This window comes from Dasypus novemcinctus, chromosome 27, assembly GCF_030445035.2.
Source record: "Dasypus novemcinctus isolate mDasNov1 chromosome 27, mDasNov1.1.hap2, whole genome shotgun sequence".
NCBI lineage: Eukaryota > Metazoa > Chordata > Mammalia > Cingulata > Dasypodidae > Dasypus > Dasypus novemcinctus.
Window position 1 is genome coordinate 7,919,276 of NC_080699.1, and position 26,740 is coordinate 7,946,015.

At 36.8% G+C, this 26,740-nt stretch overlaps 1 protein-coding gene across 3 annotated transcripts in view; it reads left to right on the forward strand.

Annotated features, from left to right (window-relative positions):
• CFAP300 (cilia and flagella associated protein 300) overlaps nt 1-20,400 on the forward strand; it is a 37,703-nt gene extending 17,303 nt beyond the window's left edge. For all 3 annotated transcript variants that reach the window (XM_004484113.5, XM_058289195.2, XM_023586255.3), the window contains 4 exons: nt 2,557-2,723; nt 6,659-6,831; nt 18,768-18,834; nt 19,750-20,400. In XM_004484113.5, coding sequence (XP_004484170.1) covers nt 2,557-2,723; nt 6,659-6,831; nt 18,768-18,834; nt 19,750-19,878 — 536 coding nt within the window. In that variant the 3' untranslated portion in view covers nt 19,879-20,400. The remainder of the gene's footprint in view (nt 1-2,556; nt 2,724-6,658; nt 6,832-18,767; nt 18,835-19,749) is intronic.
• The last annotated feature ends 6,340 nt before the right edge of the window (nt 20,401-26,740 follow it).

A 26,740-nucleotide genomic window follows, 5' to 3' on the forward strand; every position in this document is an offset into this window, starting at 1 on the left:
AAACTCCCTAATGTAACTTCACCATTTCTATTCATTTCCAAATATTTACAAACAACCTTTTTTACTGATTCAGCACAGATTAAACCTCAGCTTTTTTTTTTAAAGATTTATGTATTTCTTTCTCTCCCCTACCCCCCCCCACCCCGGTTTTTTGTTCTCTGTGTCCGTGCGCTGTGTCTTGTTTCTTTGTCCGCTTCTGTTGTTGTCAGCGGCATGGGAATCTGTGTCTCTCTTTATTGAGTCATCTTCTTGTGTCAGCTCTCCGTGTGGGTGGCGCCATTCTTAGGCAGGCTGTACTTTCTTTCGCACTGGGTGGCTCTCCTTACAGGATGCACTCCTTGTGCATGGGGCTCCCCTACGCGGGGACACCCCTGCGTGGCCCGGCACTCCTGGCGTGCATCAACACTGCACATGGCCAGCTGCACCGCAGACCTCCCATGTGGTAGACAGATGCCTTAACCACTGGGACAAGTCTGCTTCCTAAACCTCAGCTTTCTACTCTCAACTACATTCTATTGTCTGTTGACTTATATTCTAGTTATTAATTCCATGAGTTTGCTTATTATACTTATATATAGCGAAATCATACAACATTTTTCATTTTGAGTCTGGCTTACTTCATTCAACATACTGTCTTCCAGCATTATCCATGTTGTCATATGCCTCACTACTTGATTTCTTCTTACGGCCATTGTGTGTATACACCACAATTTGTTTATCCATTCATCAATTGATAGACACCTGGGTTGTTTCCATCTTTTGTCAAGATTGTGAATGATGCCACTATGAACATCAGTGTGTAGATGTCTGTTCATGTCACTGCTCTCAGTTTTTCTGGGTATATACCTAGTAATGGTATTGCTGGGTCACGTGGCAAGTCTATATTCAACTACCTTAGGAACTGCCAAACAGTCCTCCACAGCGGCTGCACCATTCTACATTCCCACCAGCAGCAAATGAGTTTTCCTATTTCTCCACATCCACTCCAACACTTGTAGTTTTCTGGTTGTTGTTTTTTTTAAAAAAGTGTTTATTCTAGTAGGTGTGAAATGTGAGTAAACTTCTTAATACAAATTTTTAAATTAATATCCAGGTATTTTTTTCCCTTGAAAAACACTTTTGTTTCTTAAAGGGATGCTGTTTTCATGACTCAGATTCAGTGGTTTGAATTTAACTTAATTTCACCATCCACACCCTCCTGCCACTCCCCAAATCAGAGGTGGGTAGACTCATTATTAATAAAATGGCCCTGTCAGTCCCTCATCCTGTGGCCACCTCTTCTGGGACTTCCACAACTCTCAGCTCTCATGTCTCTGGTCTTCCAACATGGCTTAGAGCTTGTCTTATCATTTTCTGTGCTTTTCTTTGCACTTTCACTAATCCCCCAGAGGATTGTGCCTCTGTAACAAAAGGAGCTTCTCCTAGCAGCATAGCTTTAAAAATTACCCAGGCATACACTGTTCCTCGCTTGAGGCATTCTTGCTTCCAAACTAGCCCAGCTCAGAATCATAACATACAGCAACAGGCCCAGGCAGGATTCCAGGTGGACTGCCAGAGGGAGGAAGCAGCAACAGTCGCCAGTGTTACTGAACTCCACTTAAGGATGCGCTGCTTCTCAGGCCAAAGAGCCAATAACTATTTGGAGGGAGAGGATACCTCAGGGCCAGCACACTTGGGTCTGCAATCTCCCTAGAACTTTGAACAAGAAGGACACAACTCGGTTATATCAGAGTGACTGTGTCTGTGTACATGTGTGCCTAAGAGTGATTGAGTGAACGAATGGGCAATAAGAATACTCACTTTTTATGTCTTTCTGTAATTTAATAGAACCTCTAGTAACAGGAAATCCATTCCTGAAAGATACATTCAGGAAATAGATGTGGAGTGGAGGAGGGGGATATTGGAGAGGGTGGTGAAAACTAGAGCTACAAGAGAAAAGTAGACAAATGCCATTATTTCAAATTTCTCCAGTCCAAACTTGCGATAACTTGATTTTAGTCTGGTTGAAATTTTTCCTTGACTTGGGAAACTTTTTTTTGACACATTTTTTAGTAAGCCCTGTAAATGAGATCATAAGACAGAAATTTTTAAATGTAGAGATGTTTTCAAGACACCCTCAAGGACTTTAGAAACAATAGTTACTTGTAGTAATTAAAGTAATTTTTGTAATGAATTATAAAGCTTTAAGCATGTTAATATTCAAAGTCATAAAGCATTTCCTCTGCTTTTATAGATAATTCTGATGTAGGCATTAAAACTGGTCTAAGAACTCCCTAGGCACACAAAAAAATGCATTTCATTTTTAAGCACTTTGTACTTCATATATCCCCTTCATTTAGTCCTGAAATGGTGAGTTTTGTTAAAATCTTTTAATGATTAATAAAAATGAACAAATGGCAAAATAAAAATTTAATAAAATCTTTTTCTTTTAAATATATCAAAACATGCCATATTTGATTACTTCTTAGAATTTCTGCGTTAGTGATATTTATTTTGAAAATAATTAAGAATGTTAATTTTCTTAACTCTATTATATGTAAAACATCTTCTTTTCAGGAACTGAAGTGAAAAAAATTGAAGCTATAAATGTACCTTGCACACAGCTTTCAATGTCATTTTTTAATCGGTTATATGATGAAGATATTGTACGAGACAATGGACATATTGTTAAGTGTTTAGATTCGTTTTGTGATCCTTTTCTCATTTCTGATGAGTTACGAAAAGTAAGTAGAGAATTTTTAAATACCACTCTGGAATTTTATTTTAGGAAATGCAAAATAGTCAAAAGTTTTGCCTGCCTAAAACCCATAAAATACCTCTTGCTGATGAATGATTAGTAATAAATCCTTTCATTTCATTGGTAGATTTTTTTCTTGGATGGGCTTTCCCCACAGTTTAATTATTTGTTTATTTAAATGGTGCTCAACTGGATGATTTTGTCCCCCATGGGGCATTTTTAGTTGTCACAGTGAAGGGAGGACACCGCTGGCAGCAGTGAGTAGTGAGTAGTGGCAGTGAGTAGGAGCCAGGACAGCTTCTCATAACAAACAACTGACTGGCCCAAAATGTTGATGGTGGTCAGGAAGAAAACCCTGACCTAGTCAGTATTCGGCCCTTAATGTAGCAAATGAATATTTAAGACATCTCTGAGCGATAGAAGAATCTTTTTATCTCATTGCTGTGATCAGCAGAGCTATTTGATTAGCTAAATTATATGTTTTAGTGAGAGTTAGACTGAGCTAGAATCAGAAGATACAGATTATTTACCTGATTCCTGATTTATTATTTACAAGATAATAATGACCTTAGGCAAACCATTCACTCTCTTGAGCTTCAGGCTCTTATCTGTTTAACCTGGAGATAAAATGACAATTTTATTTCTTCCCAGAGTCCTTGAGAAAAAGAGTTGAGAAAGCATTTAAATGCATTCTTAAAATACAAATGAAATGCTGTTAAAATGAAATATATTAATGTATCATTATTACAGTGATTGAGAGAATTAAAAATTAGAGATTTGGCATTAAATAGACATAAGTGTGAGTCTAAGCTCTGCAACTTATCTGTGTTATTTCACCTCTCTAAGCCTCAGTTTCTTTATCTATAAAATAAGAATAATGTGAAAATGATGTACAGTGATGAATTTAAAGTGCTTAGCACAAGGCCTGACAACTAGTAAGCTTTCAATAATGTTAGCAATTACTGCTCTTACTACTTATTTCTACTTTTAGAGAGAGGAGAGATATACAGGGCTAAAGAAGTGTGTGTAAATCCAGACGGGAGTGAAGTTAGGTAACTGCTGACCCACTGCTCTGGACACAGCAATCTTCTCTGTAGGAAACAGAAACATCCAGCCAGTCTGTACATTGGTGTATACTAGGGCAGTACCTAAAAGGTCTCTAACTTAGTTTAAAAAGAAACAAAAATTAACGAATTGGGAATAATCACACAATTGAATGAGACTGTATACAGTTTGTTCTTCCGTTAATGGAGGTATAGTTATATATAACACAAGACAATATAAACACTACGCAGCAGGGATCTGCTATTAATTCTACTCCTCTTTACCAAGGATTGGAAGTTAGCATTCAGGAAGGATCTGGTCTCTTCTGGTTTCATTCTCTGACACTACTAATCTCAGCTCTTTCCCTCTCTGGTCTCCACTGGCATACTTACCTCTTTTCTCTGAAATTAGAGGACCTTACCTCTGATTTCAGAGAATTCACCATCACTTCTACAGAGAGAGCCTCATCAATTGATTTTTTGTTCTGAATGTGTAGTCAGTTGTCCTAAAACCAACTACCTTGTCTCCATTAATTGGAAATGCTGCCTTGATTATCTGCTTCATTCCCACATTTCAATTTCTCTATCTTTAAATCAGTTGTTTGTTTTTTTTAATGGAGGGTTTACTTTCCAGCAGAATAATACTTTGCAAAACTGCCTGCTGCTTGTCTTGTCTTATTTATTGGCACGAAAAGCACCTCTAGTCATAAAGTGCTGTGACTCAGTTTTTCTGCTAGCTGCCTATTTTCCTCTTGTGTTCTTTGCCACCCTGTGGCAACAAAGAGGGTTTAACTTGCTTTCTGGCTGAAAAGAAAAACGAAACAAAACAACAAAACAGAACAGAAACCTATCTTCCAGCTCTAGCCTGAACTAAAATGGGGCCTCCCATTTGAGCAGCACAGATTCTTGGGCCCTCTATGTAATGTTCGTTCCGTACGGTAACTTACTTCCTGACTGCTGCCGCTCACAAGTCTGCCTTAGTAACCATCGTCCACCTACACATCTATTGAATGGAGAGAGAGAACAGCCATAGAATGCTAGTGTTTTTAAAATTCATTACAAAAGCTTTTTTTAGTAGTGTAATTTTTAAGTGTGCACAGTCTAAATTCAATTTATGAGAGTGCTTGTGTAAGGAATGTGTTAACTTTTCATTCCTAGGAACTTTATTCACCCTTGTATTAAGCCAGGTCTCTAGATAACTGCAGACCTGGGCTTCAGCATCACATCATTTCATTGGCGGGGAGGGGGGGGTGAGAGGGGAGAAGGAGGGGGAAGATATGCAGATGTCACATGCAGCACAATAAGTGAGCAATAAATTATAGATCCCTTACCTATCCTTTACTATAACCTTGGCTTTCAGGAAGTCATTATAAGTAAACTGTATATGGTCATCAGAGAGGTTTTGGGGTTTTTTTATGCCTTTTATATTATACAATAATGTTGTGAAAAGTTTTTCTTAGAGGTTGGGGTAAATAAAATGTTAGCTTAATCAGTTTTTCTAATTAAGCGTACATCTTACACTACACAGTGATTATTGTATAACTTCATATTTTCCTCCTTTTCCTGTATAATAGTTTAAATGTCATGTACAATTTTTATAGCCCTTTTCTATCTAGAGTTCTTTATGTGTTATTCCCACTTAATGGTTACTGTTTTTGTCTTTCATTATTTTGGTCTTGTATCTATATTTTTATTTTAACTATTTTACATTCTCTTTTTAAAGTAGGTGGGGTATAAACAAATCAATAAAAAATATTTATTACATTCATTAACTTGTCCATATCTACTCACAATCAACAAATTAATCAATTGTCTGTAATGCCTAATGGTATAAGAAAATCCCTGGTGAAAGATCCAGTCACACTGATTTCTGAAAGAGGCAGCAAGGTCTCAGGAGAGCAAGAGTCAGTGCAGCTAGGTTGGATGTGTGCGTGATGTTACCAGAGAGAAAGAAGAAGAGACGTGGCTATTAGGCTCCAGTTACGTGAGTGTTTCAAAACGACTTGGCCCAGTGGTTAGGGCGTCCGCCTACCACCTGGGAGGCCCCCGGTTCAAACCCCGGGCCTCCTTGACCCGTGTGGAGCTGGTCCATGCGCAGTGCTGATGCGCGCAAGGAGTGCCCTGCCACGCAGGGGTGTCCCCTGCGTAGGGGAGCCCCACGCGCAAGGAGTGCGCCCCGTAAGGAGAGCCGCCCAGCGTGAAAGAAAGTGCAGCCTGCCCAGGAATGGCGCTGCCCACACTTCCCGTGCCGCTGAGGACAACAGAAGCGGACAAAGAAACAAGACGCAGCAAACAGACACAGAGAGCGGACAACCGGGGAAGGGGGGGAATTAAATAAATAAATAAATCTTTAAAAAGAAAAAAAAAACATATAGCTGTAGGGGTAAGGACAGTAGTGACCCAAACTCCATAAGGTGAGAGGGATTAGAAAATGGCAGTTTTTGTTTAGCCTCTGGAATAAGCCTAAACTGGTGTTTAGGAGCAGAGTGGCCCTCTGAGATGGAGACGTTTCCCCATTTATTTATATACTTACATTCTTATCTTCAAATAAGATGTGAGATGACACTAAAAACACAACAGCACTTAAACAATCAGTCAAAAAAAAAAAACTAGGACAAAGAAATAAATGGAAGAAGGAAAAACTTAGCAGCAGTGTTTTAAAATTTAGTTTATTCTTTTCACTGAACATCAGTGCCCATTGATAAAATGGAGTGGCTATAGGTGCAGATCTCCCAGATTACTCCCCAGGTACCTCAGCATTGGTTCTCAAAATAGCTTTAAGATTGTTTTTAAATATATAAATTGAAACTATTCTGAAAACATTATAAATTAGAACCTTAAATTATCTTACATTAAAATGAATTTTATCTTAACATAGGTTTTGCTAATGGAAGACTCAGAAAAATATGAGGTATTCAGCCAACCAGATAGAGAAGAGTTCCTGTTTTGTCTTTTCAAACATCTTTGCCTTGGTGGAGCCCTTTGTCAATATGAAGATGAGCTTAATCCATATCTGGAAACTACAAAGCTTATCTATAAGGATCTGGTGAGGTAATGCTGATAGATCATGATAGGTAAATTTCTGGTTAATTGGGTGAATTATTTGTTTAACCCTGGTGGGATTACAGTGCATCTGTTTCCAGTCGTAGTAACAACCAAAGTGTAAATATAGCTCCTCCCTAAACCTCATCACAGCTTCTCCCTCTCTTCCAGATTAGGAAGTTTCTAGATTTCCCTCACCCTCTTTGAGTCCTCCTCATTTTTCATCTGGCTTTTCTCCCTGTTTCCTAATTCAGACCTGTTACCCACTCCATCTCTGTTAGCAGATGTCATCTTCCCGGCCTCCTTTTTTCCCCAGGCCTCCTTTTCAGTCTGAGAACACAGAGCTTTCTCACGGTGTTTGGATTTGCTTGAGAAATAATGAAAAATTACCTTTCTTTGAAAGAGGTGGAAGAATTTTCATCTAGGTGTAATATTTACTTTTTCAAATAATCTCAAAGCTATAGTTTGTTTTAAGAATTCTATTAGGTTTTCCCTTCCTCCCTTCTTCCTTCCCTCCTTCTTCCCTCCCTCCTTTCCTTTGTCCCTCCCTCTCTTTTCAAAGATTAAAGGAGGATAAAAACTTTACAAGTCTCTTATTTATACTTTTATATTTAATTGAAGCTGCTATTCATTGGTTGCATAATCAAGATAGTTGATTATCTTTGTGGGTAAAGGAGAAAGGAACAAAAGTGAGCAAAAGGTTCCAGAGTTTAGTGATCTATTTTTACTTTAATAGGAGAGCCATAGAATTAGCAACTCATCTGACTCTTGATTGTTGTCTTTCTTGTACTCACTTCCTCAGTTCTCACATGTGTGTGTCAAATAGCTACACAACAAACTGCATGTTTTTATTATTTTAGTCAGTTAATTTCTGACATAGTTTTAAAACAGATCTTTCTATAATCTGTTACTGAATTTAATGAAAAAGTTATTGTGTTAATGCATAAAGATTGTTGGAAGAGATGTGTTAGAAACTGAATTTTAGAAAAAGCATATATATATATATATATATATACTATCTGTATCATGTGTAGCTCAGATCACCTAAGCAGACCACTTCTAGCGCTCCCTGAAGATGCTCCACGGTGTATCCTGGCCACTCACACACTCATGCACACACAACCCCCACACCCTTACCCCAGAATGTTGTGCCCCATCAACCACATGCAGCTGTGGAATTCCTCACTGCCATGTGTTGCTCTAGAGGAGAAAAAGGAGGTGGCTTAGGAGGTTCTTGTGGATATTTGAAATAGAAACCTAAACATTGAAACTACTCTTTTGCCCAACATTCCCTTCCCTAGATTCTCCCCGATGATTCTCTGCTATACCTTTTGGGTACTAAGAAAAAATATGATTCCTTGAGAGTAATGGCCACTTGAGGAATAAGTGGCCAAAATGTATAACGTCTTACAGAAAGAATAGGAGTTGTCTCCATAGAATCACTCAGGCAATCATTAATTATTAATATTGTAGCTCTGAAGAGGCTACAAAAGGAGCAGCAGACTGCCCTTGACCTTAAGGTAATTAGAACAAACTAAGATATTAGACAACAGTAAAGTACCTGCTTAAAATCTTCTATAAGTCGATTTTTAAAGTAAAATATTTTATATACTCAGTGCTCAGTTATTTATATCATATAAAATATTAATACCTTTAGACTGTAATATGACTACCTTAGTTCTTTAGGCTGTACTAAAAATACCCCGGAACTTCAAAAGAGGAAGTTGTCAGTGTGGGTGTGAGCAGCCAGGGAAGTCTTGAGAGAATGGAGTCCACAGGGGGCCTGCAAGGAGGGCAGCCTGTTCCTGGTTTAGGGGAGATGCAGCTCAAGTGTTTGATCCTGGGGAAGGCTGGAAAGGAGACCAGCCCAATTAGGGCAGTGTTTTTCTCTGAGAACTGAACTGTCCGATATTTCTTTAGATGATCCAAGTTTAAGCTTGCCTATAAATTTCTTTGCTGAATGAAGAGAGAAAAATTGTCTTTCCCAGAGCAACCTCAGTAGAAAATTATAATTAGAATAAATATTTATTTATTTAAGATGGTTTAGATGCCAATACCTAATTGAATGGATTAAATGACCTCAGAGTCCTGTAAGAGCTATATTGGTTTGCTTATCACATGCACTGTCTGTCATTTTTCTTATATTTAGCTAGCTCATGCTGAATTGGGGTAGATGCTCTGTTATGTAGTTAAGATTCTGACATTTAGTGGTCAAGATATAGAGTGGAGCAGTATAGCAGTTGTCAAGGAATATATAAGTAGTGTAAGCGTAGGTAAAACTCAAAGTATCTTGAGTAATTTGCTCACAATTCTGAGCCACATATCCAATCAAGTCATGGCTACAAACCACCTTAACCAAGAAGGTTATTTTTCCCTGTTCCTTTACTTGAATTTTGGATTTATCACATGGTTTCACATGCTATTTCACATTTTCTATCTTTCTAATTACACACTTACTAGTTGCCTTACACATCTAATCTGCCCTTCAAGATACACATCATCACAATTTCATTCTAGCAAAGATGCCCATCCCTAATGTTTGAAGACATTGAGGGCACACTATAGAATGTGATTTTAGGAGTTTCTAGCTGAAACAAAAAGCTGAAAATGTTCTTACAAATATTTTCTTACTCATTGTGTACTAGAGATCCAAAGAAATCCACTTTTTAAATATTTTGGAAAGTGTCTTCTTTTCAAAGGTATTATGGTTCCTTTAAATCAAGTAATCAGTACTTTCAAACTCTATTTTATTAGAGAACAAATGATCGCTATTACATTTCAAAAATGTATAGGCAGACGCTGTAGAAGACAGTTTGGCGATTTTTTAGCAAGCTAAGGATAGAATTACTATATGACCCGGCAAGCCCTCTACTAGGCATATGCCCAAAAGAATTAAAAGCAGGGACATAAAGTATATATTTGTACACTGATGCTCATGGTAGCATTATTCACAATGTGCAAAAGATGGAAGCAACACATGTCTCCATCAACCAATGAATAAACAAAATATAGTATATGAGATATTATTCACTATTAAAAAGGAAAGAAATTCTGATTCATACAACAACATGGATCAACCTGGATTATGTTGAGTGAAATAAGCCAGATATAAAAGGACAAATATTGTATGATCTCACTTATACAAAATAATTAGAATAAGCAAACTCATAGAGTTTTAGAATCTGTAATATAGGTTACCAGGATCTGGGTTGTGGATAGAAAATGGGATGTTACGGCTCAATTTGTTCAGAATTTCTTTTTTGGTTGGTTGTAAAGTTTTGGCAATGGATGGTGATGATGGTAGCACAACATTGTGAGTATAACAGCACTGAAATATATATGTAAATGTGGTTAAAAGGGGAAATTTTAAGTTATATATGTTACTAAAATAAAAATTAAAAGATAAAACCTTGAACTGTACAACACGTGAACCATATTGTAAACAATGGATTTTAGTAAATAGTACAATTACCAAAATGTTCTTTCATGAATTATAATAAATGTACCACACTAATACAAAGTGTTAATAATAGGGTGATTGTATTAGTCAACCAAAGGGGTGCTGATGCAAAATATCAGAAATTGGTTGGTTTTAATAAAAGGTATTTATTTGGGGAAAGAGCTTACAGATACCAGGCCATAAAGCGTAAGTTACTTCCCTCACCAAAGTCTATTTTCACGTGTTGGAGCAAGATGGCTGCCACTGTCTGCGAGGGTTCAGGCTTCCTGGGTTTCTCTCTTCCCAGGGCGTGCTTCTTTCCAGGCTTAGGGTTCCTCTCTTCCTGGGGCTCCAGCTTAAATCTTCAGCATCAAACTCCAACATCAAAAACCCTCAACTCTGTCCTTTGCCATGCCTTTTATCTGTGAGTCCCTACCCACCTGCCCTACTGGCAGAAGAGGTTTACATAATTACTTAATCAAGTAAACCTATGAAGCCAATATAATCTACTATGCCCAGAGGAAAAGATCAGTTTACAAACATAATCCAATATTTCTTTTTGGAATTCATCAGTAATATCAAACTGCTAAAGTGATGTATGTAAACTATGGACTGTAGTTAGTAGTACAATTATATATAGTCTTTCACAATTGTAACAAAGGTACCACACTAATTCACTGTTAATAATAGGGGGGTGGTATATGTGGGAATGCTGTATTTTTTTACATGATTTTTCTGTAAACTTATAACTTCTCTAATTAAAAAATAAAGATTAAAATGTATAAGCATAAAATAAAAAGAAATAGGCAGAAATAATTTCATAATTAAATTAACCATGCCTATGTTTTTTCTACTGTAGACATTAAAGAAATGCTCTTGGCAGAATTTTTGGAAAGGTTCTCCAAACTGGATCTCTACCTCCAGTGTGCAAAGATGTATTGAGAGGTTTAGATTTTGGCCTTCAGACACTGATTAAGGAATGTGAGCCTTGTTTCTTAAAATTAGTGGAGTTACCTAATATGGGCCATATATTCTGATGTATGGAGTGATTATGGGGTTGATTCTCTGAAATTATTACAACTGACATGATAAGAAATCATTATTTTATTTCCAATGAACACAATCTACACTTTTTAGAAGAACTATAGGGAAATTATGTTACAGAATCCTTAAAAGTCACAGCTACCTGGGGAGTGAGTTAGTGATTCCAAAGATCTGATGTGATACAGCTATTAGTAGAACAGAATAGGACACTAATGAATATCACTTTACATTTTGTTTTCTCTTTTTTCTTAAGAGAGAGAATGCAGGTGATACTGTACCTTGCTTGGCCTATGATAAATCATATAAATTACATTAGGGCTATTTTAAAGTAGCTGTAGTATAGTATCAGAGGTACTAGAATGGAATAATATATTTATTTCTATTAGGAATCAACTTTTAATAATAAAAGTGATGGTTTCTTTCCTTTTTAAGCAATGCATTTATGATACATAAGAATGTGTTAAGTGATTGTTAAATGAAGTATCAAATACTAAATTTCCCTCTGAACTTATTTGATAAGCACAAAATTTTTTTAGCAATTTCTTTGAGATACATTCACCTACCATACAGTCCATCCAAAGTGTACATTCACTGGGTTTTGGTATAATCACATAGTTGTGCATTGATCACCATAATCAATATTAGAGCATTTTCATTACTCCAAAATGAAAAAACCCTACCCCTTAGCCATTACATTTTAATTCCTCTATCCATCCCCAGCTATACATATACATCAATCTAATTCCATCTCTATAAATTTATTTATATTTACATTTTATATAAATGGTGTAAAACAGCGTAAAATACTTTTTGTCTGGTTTCTGTCACTTATGACAATTCTTTTTTTTTTTTTACAATTGATGAAAAAATATTAATCTATTACTATTTACAACAGCCCATAGTTTGCTTTAGGTGAATTGTAACTCAGATACTACCTTATTATTAATATCTTGCAACATTAACTTAACACTTGTTCTGGTTCATTGAAGAACATTGTTAATTTTGTACTATTAATCACACTCATCATCTATAACAGGGTTCACTATGCTATCGAGTCCCATGTTTCATCTTTTAGCTTTCCTTGTGAAAGTGACATATACAACCCTAAACTTTGCCTTTCAACCTCAATCATACCCCCATATTGGCCCTGCTAGTTACATTCACGATAATGTGCTATCATCACCTCTATTCTACTCCAAGCATTTACAATCAACCTTATTACCAGTTCTGCACAAATTAAACCACTGCTCCGCATTCTCTATCCTCATTCTATCTTCTGGTGACCAGTCTTCTAGCTGTTAACTCCATGACTTTGTTTATTGTCTTTAGTTCATATTAGTGAGATCCTGCAGTATTTGTCCTTCTGTGTTTCATTCAGTGTAATATCCTCAAGGTTTACCCATGATGTCATGTGCATCACGATTTCATTTCTTGTTACAGTTGAATAATATTCCATCATATGCATGTATCACATTTTGTTTATCCATTCATCGGTTGATGGACACCTGTGTTATTTCCATCGTATGGCAGTTGTGAATAATGCCGCTATGGACATGTTTGCAAATGTCTGTTTGCATCCCAACTTTCAGTTCCTCTGAGTATATACCTAGGAATGAAATTGCCGCATCATATGGCAGCTCCATACTTAACTTCCTGAGGAACCGCCAGTCTTCCACAATGCCTGCATTATTCTCTACTCCCACCAACAGTGAACAAGCATTCCTTTTTCTCCACATACTCTTCAACACGTTTAGTTCTCTTATTTTTTTTAAATCAAGGCCACTCTAACAGGTGTGAAACAATATTTTTTTATTTGCATTTCTCTTATAGATAGTGATGTTGAACATCTTTTCATGTGCTTTTTTGCATTTTGTATTTCCTATTTGGGAAAACTTCTATTCATGTCTCCTGCCTTCCTTTTTTTAAAAAACAAATCAATTTTATTGGTACATATCAATAAAGCATACAATTCATCCAAAGTATCCAATCAGTGGCATCTAGTACAATCACACAGTTGTGCGTTCATCACCTCAATCACTACCAAAGCATTTTTATTATTTCAACAATAATAAACAAAAAACAGGCAAACAAAATCCCTCACCCCTCAATCTTTCCACTTCCCCTGTTTTACAGCTGCCACCTCTGGCCATTCCTGCACAATTATTTATTTGTTTATTAAGCAGTTTATTAAGTATTAAGCTGATAAACGAATTCAGCAGTGGCAGGATACAAGATCAGCACACAAAAATCACTAGTGTTTGTATATATTAGAAATGAGCAATCTGAGAAGGAAGTCAAATTTTTTCTATTCCATTCTGAATAGAAAAATAATAATAAAAAATCTAGGAATAAATTTAACCAGGGATGTAAAGGATCTGTACTCAGAAAGCTACAAAACATTGCTAAAAGAAATTAAAGAAAATATAAATATGTGGAAGAACATTCCTTCTTCATGGATTGGAAGACTAAAGATATCAATTCTACCCAAACTGATTTACAGATTCAGTGCAATCCCAATCAAAATTCCGACAACCTACTTTGCAGAGATGGAAAAGTCAATTACCAAATTTATTTGAAAGGGAAAGGGGCCCCGAATAGCCAAAAATATCTTTAAAAAGAAAAACAAAGTTGGTGGACTCATCACTTCCTGACTGTGAAGCATACTACAAAGTCACAGTGATCAAAACAGCATGGTATGGAGCCTAGAGTGATTACAACTGAAAATGGGAGGATTGCATCCAGCATCCAGGTGGAATCTGACCCTCCTCTTGACATAGAGGTGCAATGGACACAACCAATCCAATGTCCACATAGAAGAGGTGGCATTGGATTGGGAAAAGTGGACATAATGGACAAAGGGTATGGGGAAAGGCAGGAAGAGATGAGAGGTGGAGGCGTCTTCGGGACATGGAGCTGCCCTGGATGGTGCTTCAGAGGTAATCACCGGACATTGTAAATCCTCACAGGGCCCACTTGATGGAATAGAGGAGAGTATGGGCCATGATGTGAACCAATGTATATGAGGTGCAGAGGTGCCCAAAGATGTACTTACCAAATCCAATGGATGTGTCATGATGATGGGAACGAGTGTTGTTGGGGGGGGGGAGAGGGCGGGTGGGGGGGTGGGGTTGAATGGGACCTCACATATATATTTTTAATGTAATATTATTACAAAGTCAATAAAAAATAAAAAAATTTAAAAAAAAAACAAAACAGCATGGTATTGACATAAAAATAGACATATAGGTCAATGGAATTGAACCAAGAATTCAAAAATAGACCTTCACCTCTGTGGTCAATTTTTGTGTTGTAATAATAAACTTTATTTTTAGAGACATTTAAGATATACAGAAAAATTACACCAAAAGTATAGGGAATTCCCATATAACACACACCTACACATTTAGTTTCCCCTGTCATTAACATCTTACATTGATGCAGTACCTTTGTTACAGTTAATGAACCAATATTGAAGCATTACTACTAACCAAAGTCCAAAGTTTACATTATGGTTTACACTTTACATGGTGCAGTTTTATGGGCTTTGGCAAAATGTATATTGCCTTGTACCTGTCATTGCAGTATCATACTGAACAATTTTACTGCCCTAAAAATGCGGTGTTCCACCTATTCATCCCTCCCCCACCCTTCTGAACCCCTGGCAACCACTATCTTTACATCAATGTTACAGTTTCTTCTGTTAACACAAGGTGATTGGGAAGCGGACATGGCTCAACTGATAGAGCATCCGTCTGTCATGGGAGGTCCAGGGTTAGAACCCAGGGCCTCCTGGCCCCTGTGGTGAGCTGGCCCACACGAAGCACTGCTGCGCGCAAGGAGTGCTGTGCCGCGTAGGGAGCCCCACGTCCAAGGAGTGCGCTCTGCATTGAGCTGCCCCACACGACAAAGTGCAGCCTGCCCAGGAGTGGCATCGCACACACGGAAAGCTGACACAGCAAGATGACAGAACAAAAAGAGACATAGATGCCCAGTGTCACCGAGAATGCAAGAGGACACAGAAGAACACACAGCAAATGGACAGAGAGAGCAGACAATGGGGCGGGGGGGAGTTAAGGGGAGAGAAATAAATAAAAATTAATCTTTAAAAAAAAAAACCACAAGGTGATAACCACAATAACAATAAATCTACTTTGGTCTGTGGTTATACGCCTACCTTATGTTCATTCCTCATTCTTGAGGGATTTGGAATGATGTCTGTTCTGACTGCTTCAAGCTGAGATGGGACTTAGATATTATGGGGCAGATGGAAGAAATTGCTTTGCTTGCAGTTATATAATACTTCTTGTTTTTGGGGATAAGACTTGCCCATCATTGTCATTTTGTCACTTGTCCAGGGCAAGCCCAAAGAACTGGAGAGTAGGAGTTGGCTGCAATTCTGCTGGCATATGAACAATCCAAAGATTTTTGGCAAGGCTGTCAAGCCCACTCAACCAGGACAGAACAGTCTCTTCAACAATGATGTTGGGAGAACTGGATATCCATATCCAAAAGGATACAAGAGGACCCCAATCTCACACCTTATATAAAAATTAACTCAAAATAGATCAAAGAGGTAAATATGAAAGCCAGAAAAAGGTGCAGGAAAGCATCTTCAAGATGTTGTGGTTAGGAGGTGGTGTCTTAGACCTTATATCCAAAGCACAAGCATGAAAGGAAAAATAGATAATTAAGATCTCAAAATTAAATGCTTTTGTACTTCAAAGGACTTTGTAGCAAAGGTAAAAAGGCCTCCTATTCAAAGGAAGAAAATATTTGAAAACCATATAACCAATAAGGGTTTACTATCCATGATATGTAAAGCACAAACTTTACATACAAAGTTTTTTATTTTAGATTTTAAAAATTGAACCATAACTTACATATGGTGAATTGCACAAATTAGAAGTGTATAGCTCAGTGAATTTTTGTATCTGTTTATACCCATATAACCACCTCCAGGTTAAGATTTCGATTAACATATAACCATAGATGTTTGATATTTTGATGTGGAAGTGGTTATATGGGTATATACAAATGTTTTAAAAAGAGTGCTTATAGTCATCCCTTGGGTAAGCACAAAATTTTAAATGTCATCAATTTTTTAAAAAAAGATTTATTATTATTTATTTATTTAACCCCCCTTGTGGCTTGCTTGCTGTCTGCTCTCTGTGTCCATTTGCTGTGTGTTTTTCTATGTCTGCTTGTCTCCCTTTGTTGCGTCACCTTGCTGTGCCAGGTCTCCATGGGTGTGGGCCATCAGCTCTCCATGGGCGCGGACCAACTTGCCTTCACAAGGAGGTCTTGGTACGCGAACCCAGGGCCTCCCGTATGGTAGACAGGAGCCCAACTGATTGAGCCACAGCCGTTTCCCATCATCTTCAATTTTTAAGCAGTGTATCTTAGGTGTTAAGTAAAATAATTATGTAATTATTTTATCATGTGATTTTATTATGTTATAAGGTATAAAAATGACCCCACCCCATGTCATGGAAATATTTGGAAATCTACTTAATCATATGACTTCTTAGTTTAAGCCTGGATTAAATCTCTAGTAGAGATGAAAACTATTAATAACTGAGAATCTTGAAGACTTGAAATGGCTTCAGGCTGGCCATCCCCTGTGGGTGCACAGGTTAAAATACACACACACATGCACACATCCACACACTCCTCCCACAGAGTCCACCTCCCTCCACTCCTTCCTCCTCTTTCCACATTACTTTTACAATTGTAGTAGAGGAGGGAAGTGATACTTCTACCTGATAAAATGGAGAACGTAGCTCACATAGCTCACATGTGAGTAATATGTCTGATAAGTATGTTCTTGTGGAGGGTAGGTATGGGGTAAACAGCTGAGGGGTAAGAGGACTGGACTCCTAGGCACCTGGATTCCATTCCCAGATAGGCCTTTTAGCTGGATAGTCTTAAAAATATGTCATATAACTTCTGTAGTCTTATTGTCTATGAAATTGGTAAAATAATTGGGAAACGGACTTTGGCCCAGTGGTTAGGGCGTCCGTCTACCATATGGGAGGTCCGCGGTTCAAACCCCGGGCCTCCATGACCCGTGTGGAGCTGGCCATGCGCAGTGCTGATGCGCGCAAGGAGTGCCGTGCCACGCAAGGGTGTCCCCCGCGTGGGGGAGCCCCACGCGCAAGGAGTGCGCCTGTGAGGAAAGCCGCCCAGCGTGAAAAGAAAGAGCAGCCTGCCCAGTAATGGCGCCGCCCACACTTCCCGTGCCGCTGATGACAACAGAAGCGGACGAAGAAACAAGACGCAGCAAATAGACACCAAGAACAGACAACCATTTAAAAAAAATAAATAAATAAATAAATAATGTTCACCTCACTGAGTTCTATAATCTTTAAATGAATTATATATGTACTGGTATTTTGCAAAACTATAAAACAGCATAAATATGTATATATTTTATATGTAAATAAGAAGTATATAACTGTATTATTTGCTTACTTAGCGCAATTCTCAGTTTGCTTCCTTACTATATATGGCCATAGGTAATCTTTTCTGGGGAGAGCAACTGATATTTATTCATTTCTTTTTTTTTTAGATTTATTTATTTATTCTCTCCCCCTCCCCCACACCCACCATTGCTTATGCTCACTATCTGCTCTCTGTGTCCATTTGCTGTGTCTGCTTATCTTCTCTTTAGGAGGCACTGGGACCTCCCAGGAGGGAGAAAGACACTCAGTCACTTGAGCCACCTCCGCTCCCTGCTTTGTTGTGTCTCTCATTGTGTTTCCTCTCTGTGTCTCCTTGCTTCATCATTTTGTGGTATCGCACCAGTTCGCTTTCTTGCTCATCTTCTCCAGGAGGCATCAGAAACGGAATCTGGGACCTCCCATGTGGTATGAGGGAGCTCAATCATTTGAGCCACATCCACTTCCCTATTTATTGTTAATATAATTTAACAAATAGTTTTCATATACATTATCTCGCTTAATTGCCATATAATCCTAAAAGGAATCATATTATGCCCAGTGTACATGTGAGCAAAGTAAATTTCAAGAGAGGTTAATCTTGCCCAAAGTGCAATAACAAATCAGTGGCAGAGCTGGCATTTAATACAGTTGTTTAATTCTTTAGTCTAGTATGCTTTCATCTACCCCTTCAGTTGTCTATACTTCAATCTGATTTTAACCAATACTTATTTTACCAATAGTTTCTCTGGACCTGGGAGTTATTTCATCATCATCTGATTCTCAGATTGACATCAAACCTAATTGTACAGTTGAGTTTCCTCCAATTTCATTTCACTTGACCTTGCCCCATCCTTGGATGAAACCTCAAATGCTATCTTTTTCAAACTACTTTAATTAGGTACTATGTCTTTCCATGTCCTAAATGAATAAGAATACCTAAATACTAAAAGTGATCAGTATTTTAAATGTATTATGCCAATGCTTATAACATTTGAAATTTACCACTTTTTTTCCTTTTTTAGTGTTCGAAAGCATCCTCAAACCAAGAAAATACAGATTACCTCTTCTGTCTTTAAAGTTACAGCATATGTAAGTATTGAGAAGAAATTTGCAACCAATCAATTTAATTACTTGTTATTAGTAGGGTTTTTGCAATTGGAGTTAGCAACAAGAATAATGTAAAAAGTAGGAAAGAAGATTATGATGTTATTTAGTTTTGTTAAAATTATAAGTTGATAGATTATGCTTCTCTTTGGAGAACAGTATGGACTTTTTTTCTTGACTTCTTTTCTATCTTCTGTATCTAATAATATTTCCTGTTATTTTAGGGCTAAATCTGTGACTGAGATGGAAGAGAACACAGTTCTCTAGTCTGTCAAATCATAACATGTAGGGCAAATAAAATAAGAATGTCAGAAATGTCTTTATATCATAGAATCCAATGCTTTAATTTTACTATCACATAAAAGATATTATCATATATGAAACAGTTTCCGAGCACCTTCGTTCTGTCCTACAGCAATATTTATTCAGCACTCTTTCAGTTGCTATACTGAGTTAGAATATGGTAATAAACAGATGAGACAGTCTCTATCACAAAAGACCCCCGAAAGGGGCATTTTTTCCATGATCATGAAAAGTCTGCAATAAGTAAAGCAAAAACTGAAAAAGAGAGAGAATCCCTGCAAAAATAGAAGGAAGTTGCAAAAAATTTTGCAATATTAGCACTTTAAAATCACTTTTTTTTAAATGATGGGCTTTCCCTTTGGACTTTAAATTCCTGAAGGAAAATAATTACATATACATGTAGAGTACACATATATTGTCAGTAGACTGTGCTGTCAGTAAATATTTAATAATAATTATTACCCACTAGTTTATCGCCAAAAACTTTGTGTGTTTCATGATGTTTTGACAGGAAATATATGTATACTGTAGTACTTAAATATGTTGATTACCATTTAAATGTAGTTTTATATAAATAATTAGGTGCATCTTTTTCAGGATTCTGCTGGTATGTGCTACCCTTCAACGAAGAGTCATGAACAGACATTTTCATACTTCATTGTGGATCCTATCAAGCGTCATGTTCATGTTTTATACCATTGTTATGGTGTGGGGGAAATGCCTTAACAATGCTCTTTCAGATTACCCATATCTACTATTCTTTTTTTATTTATCAGTTTTTACATTCAACACTAATTTATAAGTGAACATTTACTTGTAAGTTGTTACCTCAAGTAAAATGTAAAGAGCCTGCTTAGAGTAAAAGAAAGCAAACATGAAGATGCCTTTCTTTAAATTTGCCTGGAATGCTAACACAGGAATAATTCCCATCCCCAATATAATCTATATACCATTACCACTTGTGGAATTTTTACGGGAAGTTAAAAGCTACTAAAAATCTAGTTCATTTTTATAATATTAAAATTCAAGCAATTTCCTCAACTTTCCATGTTATTTTAGAAGCTAATTCTGGATTGAAATTTCAGCAGAAGATTGATCATTAATATGAATTGTTAGTTTTAACTTGTATTTCATTGCATTTCTTCATTGCATAAGGATTTATATCTATAGAAGTGTGAAAAGCAAAACAATTCCTTTGGATTCATTGTTACACTTAAAATCCTCAATAAAAAAATGTTCTGCAAGTAACTGTAAACTCTTTCATTACATGATAAATTAAAATTGCAACTGAAAGGGCTGCCCACTGGTATTAAGTTGACAAAAGAATGAGGAGTGGGATCTTTTAGTATGGTCCCCTCATTACATTCATAGAATGAACATATTTTTTTTTACTGGAAAAAGTGAGTCACATGTATCCTGTAGACAATGGAGAGCCTACATGAAATGCTAAGATTTTGAGGAGGAGCAAGTTCGGAATATGTGTTTCTGTGTTGTAGGAATGAGGGTGATAATTTTGGATTTGAACCTGTGGATAAATCTGGAAGGCAGCTGGTAATTTGCATATAGAGCTCAGATTTTATTTTACTCCTAGTACCCAGAGAATGCCTTGACACATTCAGTGTTTTTTGAATGAGTAAATACTTTCCATAGTATCCATGAAATTCTAAAAAAATCCTATTTTAAAAAGGCATATAACATCAAGGACTAAACTACCCATCTGCTGCCAGTCTGTTGCCTACCACGCATGCTCCTATGAGCTGGGGACCCTCTCTTGATCAGTCGGTTGGGCGATCTACAGTTCTTTGCAAGGACAAGTTCTATACAAGGGGTTACGTTGTTTACTTTGGGAAAACACACTTCCCATGTAACCCAGTTGGGAAGGTAATCTATAGGATTGTGACTCTAGACAGTTGAGTGTTACATGATTTCAGAGGTAGAAGAGACCACTGTGCACCAGGTGTGGGCTGGCTGCTGTGGGAGGCCTGGTAGGGTTTCAAGAGCTCAAGAGGAGGAGAGCATTCCGAGGCAGTGGAGGACCGCGTGTGGCAGCATGCTCTGAGCCTGGCCCAGGACCAAAGTCCAGAGGCAGAGGATGGGAACTGATACTGAGGAACTGCTAGTGTTTTCCTTCCTGCTCTAAGGTAGAGGTAGAACACACCTTTTACAGAGAATCATTTTAATGACCATTCTGTGGTAGTGCAAATTCTCTATTGAGAAGCATATTAGCATAGTGATAAAGAATTTAGGCTGGGCAATCATACTGCCTGGATTCTTAGTTCTGCCATTACTTGCTGTGTGACCCTGAGCAATCTGCTTAACCTGTCTCTGTTTTAGTTGCGTCCTTTATAAAATGGGGGAAATAATGGGACTCCCTTGTAGGTTGTTGTAAAGAATGTGTAAATTAATACATATATTGAACTTAGAGTGGTGTTGAACACATGGTTAATTTCTTAAGAACTTTGGTTATTTTCATTCTCTACTAAGGAAAGGTAAAAAAAGAAGGAACTCAACTGTCAGCATAATCATGCTAAAAGCTGATTTCCTTGTGGTGAGACCTGCTTTTCTACAGATCAGTTCTGTTATTAATTTGACTAGATAGAATACAAGAGGTGAGAAAACTGGTTTTTCCTCTCTCTCTGGCTCCCGGAGAATGTAGAAGACCCGAGCTTGGACTCGGGTGTTTCTTTGACAACTTGGAATTATTTGTAATAATTTGTTTAATGTCTGTCACAACACTAGGGACTGTATCTGTTTTGTTCACCTTTGTATCCCCGTGCTTAGCACAGTGGCAGGCACCTGAAAGACACTCAGTAAATACCCATTCTCAGACTGGTTGAGTCCCTTTGATGATAAAATGCTAGCCTTGAAGTGTGACTGCAGGTGTGGAGCGTGAGGGAGGAGGAAAGAGTGGGTGACTAGGCGCAGAGAGTATCGTATGGCATCCTCTGCAGAGCACAGGCAGTGGACTTAGCCTTTGTATCCAGGGGCCATCTTAAGACTTCTGTGCAGTATTCCCTCCAGGTTATTCCCTTTTGTAAAAGTTTTGTTTTCTTTGTTTTGTTTTCTAATATTTCTACAATGAGCACACATTATTTGAATGATAAAGAATTTTTAAAATTAATTTTATTTACAAACTTTCCATATGCACCAAACATACACTTCTGCTATCCCCCTTCCATCCCATCCTCTGGTAACCTTTAATCTACTTTCTGTCTCTGTGAATTTGCCTTTTCTAGAATTCTCTTATAAGTGAAATCATACATTTGTCCTTATGTGCCTTGCTTTTTTTAGTCAGTATAATGTTTTCGAGGTTCTACCATGTTGCAACATCTCTCAGAACTTCATTCTTATGGCCAAAAAATATTCCGTTGTCCTCATGTACTACATTTTGTTTATCTACTCATTTGCTGATGAAAACTTGGATTGTTTTCCCCTTTTGGCTATTGTGAATAATGCTGCTATAAACATTAGTGTACAAGTATATGTTTGGAGCCTGCTTTCACTTTCTTTGGGTGTTTGTATACCTAGAAGTAGAATTGCCAGCCCATATGCTTTTCACAGTGGCTGTCCTATTTTATATTCCCATCAACAATGTATTAAAATTTCAATTTCTCTCCAATACTTATTTTCTGTTGTTGTTTAATAGCCATCCTTGTAGGTGTGAAGTGGTATCTTGTGGTTTTGATTTGCATTTCCCTAATGGCTACTGATGTTGAGCATCTTTTCATATGTTTATTAGCCATTTGTATATCTTTTTTGAAAAATGTCTAATCAAATCCTTTGCCATTTTTAACTGTTTTTTTTTCTTTTGTTGCATTGTAAAAGTTTTTTATATATTTGAGATAGTAAGCCCTTATCCAATATATCCTTTGCCACTAATTTTTCCCGTTCTGTAGGTTGTCTTTTCATTTTCTTGATAAGGTCCTTTGCACAGATGTTTTTAATTTTGATTAAATCAAATTTATCTATTGTTTCTTTGGTTGCGTGGACTTTTGGCATCACGTCTAAAAATCCATTACCAAATCCCAGGTCATGAAAACTTTCCCCTATGCTTTCTTCTAAGATAGTTCTTATATTTGGATTTTTGATCCATTTTGAGGTGATTTTTGTATATGGTATGAGGTTGGGGTCTAATGTCATTCTTTGGCATGTGTATATCCAGTTTTTTCAGCACCATTTGTTGATGAGACTCTTCTTTCCCCATTGTATGTATTTAGTGCCCTTGTCAAAAAGCAAATGGCCATAAATGTGTGGGTCTATTTCTGGACTTTCAGTTCTGTTCCATTGGTCTATATGTCTGTCTTTATACCAGAATCACACTGTTTTGAATACTGTAGCTTTGTAGTAGTACAATTTAAAATTGGGAAATATGAGTCCTCCAAACTTGTTCTTTTTCAAAATTGTTTTGGCTATTCAGAACCCCTTATGGTTCTATAGGAATTTGAAGTTTGGCTTTTCTATTTCTGTAAAAAGGCTGTTGGAATTTTGGCAGGGATTGCATTTAATTTGTAGATTGCTTTAGGTAATAATGACATCCTAACAATATTAAGATTTCCAATCCATGAACTTGGATGTATTGCCATTTCTTTAGGTCTTCTTTAATTACTTTTTGTAATGTTTTGTAGTTTTCAGTATTCAAGTCTTTTAAAAATCCTTGGTTAAATTTATTCTAAATTTTTAGATGCTATTGTAAATGAAATTTTCTTAATCTCCTCTTCAGATTGTTCATTGCTAATATATAGAAACGTGATTAATTTTGTGTGAGGATTTTGTACCCTGCTACTTTGCTGAAATTGTTTATTACTCTACTAGTTTCCTTGTGGATTCCTTTGGATTTTCCATATATAAGACCATGTTGTTTGCCAGTAAAGATAGTTTTACTTCTTTTTCAATTTGGATACTTTTTATTTCTTTTTTCTTGCCTAATTACTCTGACTAGAACTTATGGTACAGTATCGAATAGCAATGGTGAAAGCTGGCATCCTTGTCTTGTTCCTGATCTTAAGGGGAAGGCATTCAGTATTTCACAATTGAATATGATATTAGCGCTTGGTTTTTCATAAATGACCTTTATCATGTTGAGAAAGTGTCCTTCTTTTTCTAGTTTGCTAAGAGGTTTTATCAAGAAAGGGCGCTTGAGTTTGTCAAATGCTTTTTTTCTGTCTATTGAAATAATTGTGTAGTTTTTTTCCTTTGTTCTATTATGTGGTATATTACTTTGATTGGTTTTTATATCTTTGAACCACCTTTGCATTCTTAGGATAAATCTCTTTTGGTCATAGTGAATAGTCTTTAATATATTATTGGATTCAGTTTTGTAGTATTTTGTTAAGGATTTTTGCATCTATATTCATAAGCGAAATTGTAATTTTCTTTTCTTGTGATATCATTATCAGGCTTTGGTATAGGGGTAATGCTTGCCTCATAAAATGAATTAGAAAGTCCTCCTTTCTGTTGAATTCTCCTTAAGAGTTTGAGAAAAATTCATTTTAATTCTTCTTTAAATCTTTGGTAGAATTCACCAGTTAAGTCATCTGGCTCTGGAGTTTTCTTTGGGGGAAGTTTTTTTGATTATTGATTCATTCTCTGTACTTGTCATAGACTTGTTGAGGTTTTCTATTTCTTCTCAAGTCGATTTAGGCAATTTGTATATTTCTAGGAATTTTTCCATTTCATCTAGATTATCTTATTTGTTGGCAGACAATTATTGATAGTATGCTCTTATATTCTTTTTTATTTCTGTAAGGTCAATAGTTATGTCACCATTTTCTTACCTGGTGTTAGTTATTTGCATCATTTCTTTTTTCCTTTGTCATTTTGGTTAAACGTTTGTCGATTTTATTGATTTTTTTCAAAGAACCAACTTTTTGTTATGTTGTTTTCTCTCAATTGTTTTGGCTATTCTCCATTTTATTTCTCTCTAATCTTTATTATATCCTTCCTTCTACTAACTTTGGGTGTACTTTGCTGTTCTTTTCTAGTTCCTCAAGATGTGAAATAAGGTTATTGAGATCTTTTTTCTTTTTTAATATAGGTAAGCATAATACAGGTGAGCATCTAAGCATTCCCTTCACTGTATCCCATAAGTTTTGGTATGTTGTGTCTTTGTTTACATTTGTCTCTAAGTATTTTCTGATTTCACTTGTAATTTCTTCTTTTTTTTAAAGATTTATTTTTTGTTTATTTCTCTTCCCTTCTCCACCCCAGTTGTCTGCTCTCTGTGTCCATTCACTGTGTGTTCTTCTGTGTCCACTTGTATTCTTGTCAGCGGCACGGAGATTCTGTGTCTCTTTTTCTTGCATCATCTTTCTGTATCAGCTCTCCATGTGTGCGGCGCCACTCCTGGGCAGGCTGCACTTTTTTTGCACTGGGGCAGCTCTCCTTACAGGGCACACTCATTGCACGTGCCGCGCCCCTGAATGGCACAGTACTCCTTGTGTGCATCAGCACTGCATGTGGGCCAGCTCATCACACGCATCAGGAGGCCCTGGGTTTGAACCCTGCACGTCCCATGTGGTAGGCGGATGTGCTATCTGTTGAGCCAAATCTGCTTCCCTATAATTTCTTCTTTAATCTATTGTTTGTTTGAATGCGCTGTTTGATTTTCACATATATGTATATTTTCCAGTTTTCCTTCTGTTATTGATTTCTAGCTTCACTTCATTGTGATCAGAGAGGTTACTTTGTACAACTTCAATCTTTTCTTTTAATTTATTGAGACTCTCTGGTGCTCCAGCTATGGTTTGTCCAGAATGATTCATTTGTGCTTGAAAAGAATTTTAATTCTGCTCTTGTTGGGTGAAGTGTTCTACGTATGTCTATTAAATCTAGTGTACAGTATTTCATGTCCTCTATTTCCTTGTTGATCATCTGTCTAGATAATTTATCCATTATTGAAAGTGTGTTTTATATCTCTAACTGCCAATCTCTGTCTTTTTATTGGAGAGCTTAATCCATTTACATTTAAGGTAATTACTGATATGGCAAGAGTTCTGCCATTTTGCTAATTAAAAAAAAAATTTTTTTTAGGAGGTACCTGGGGAATGAACCTGGTACGTTGTACATGGGAAGCAGGACTGAACCACTGAGCTATACCTGCTTCCCCTAATTGTTTTTTTAAATAATTTTCTTGGTCCCTTCTTTCTTCCATTACTACATTCCTTTTTGTTTAGGTGTTCTTTTATAATAAGCCATTTTGAAACACTTCTCATTTCTTTTTGTGTAAATTTTTGAGATATTTTCTCTATGATTACTTTGGGGATTACATTTATCATCCTAAATCTATTACAACTTAGTTTATATTGATAACACCTTAATTTTAGTAGTCTACACATACTCTGTCCTATATCCCTCCATCTCTCCCTTTATGTTGTTCTTGTTATAAATTACACCTTATAAATTGATGTCTTCGTTTGCCAGTCTACTCTGACACACTAGGTTGACTTAAGCAATAGGAATTTATTGGCTTACAGTTTTGAGACTAAAGGAAGTCCAAAATCCAGGCATTGGGAAGGCCATGCTTTCTCCCAAAGAGTAGTGTTCTGATACTGGCCTTCAGCAGTCCTTGAGGTTCCTTGGCTTGCGTCTG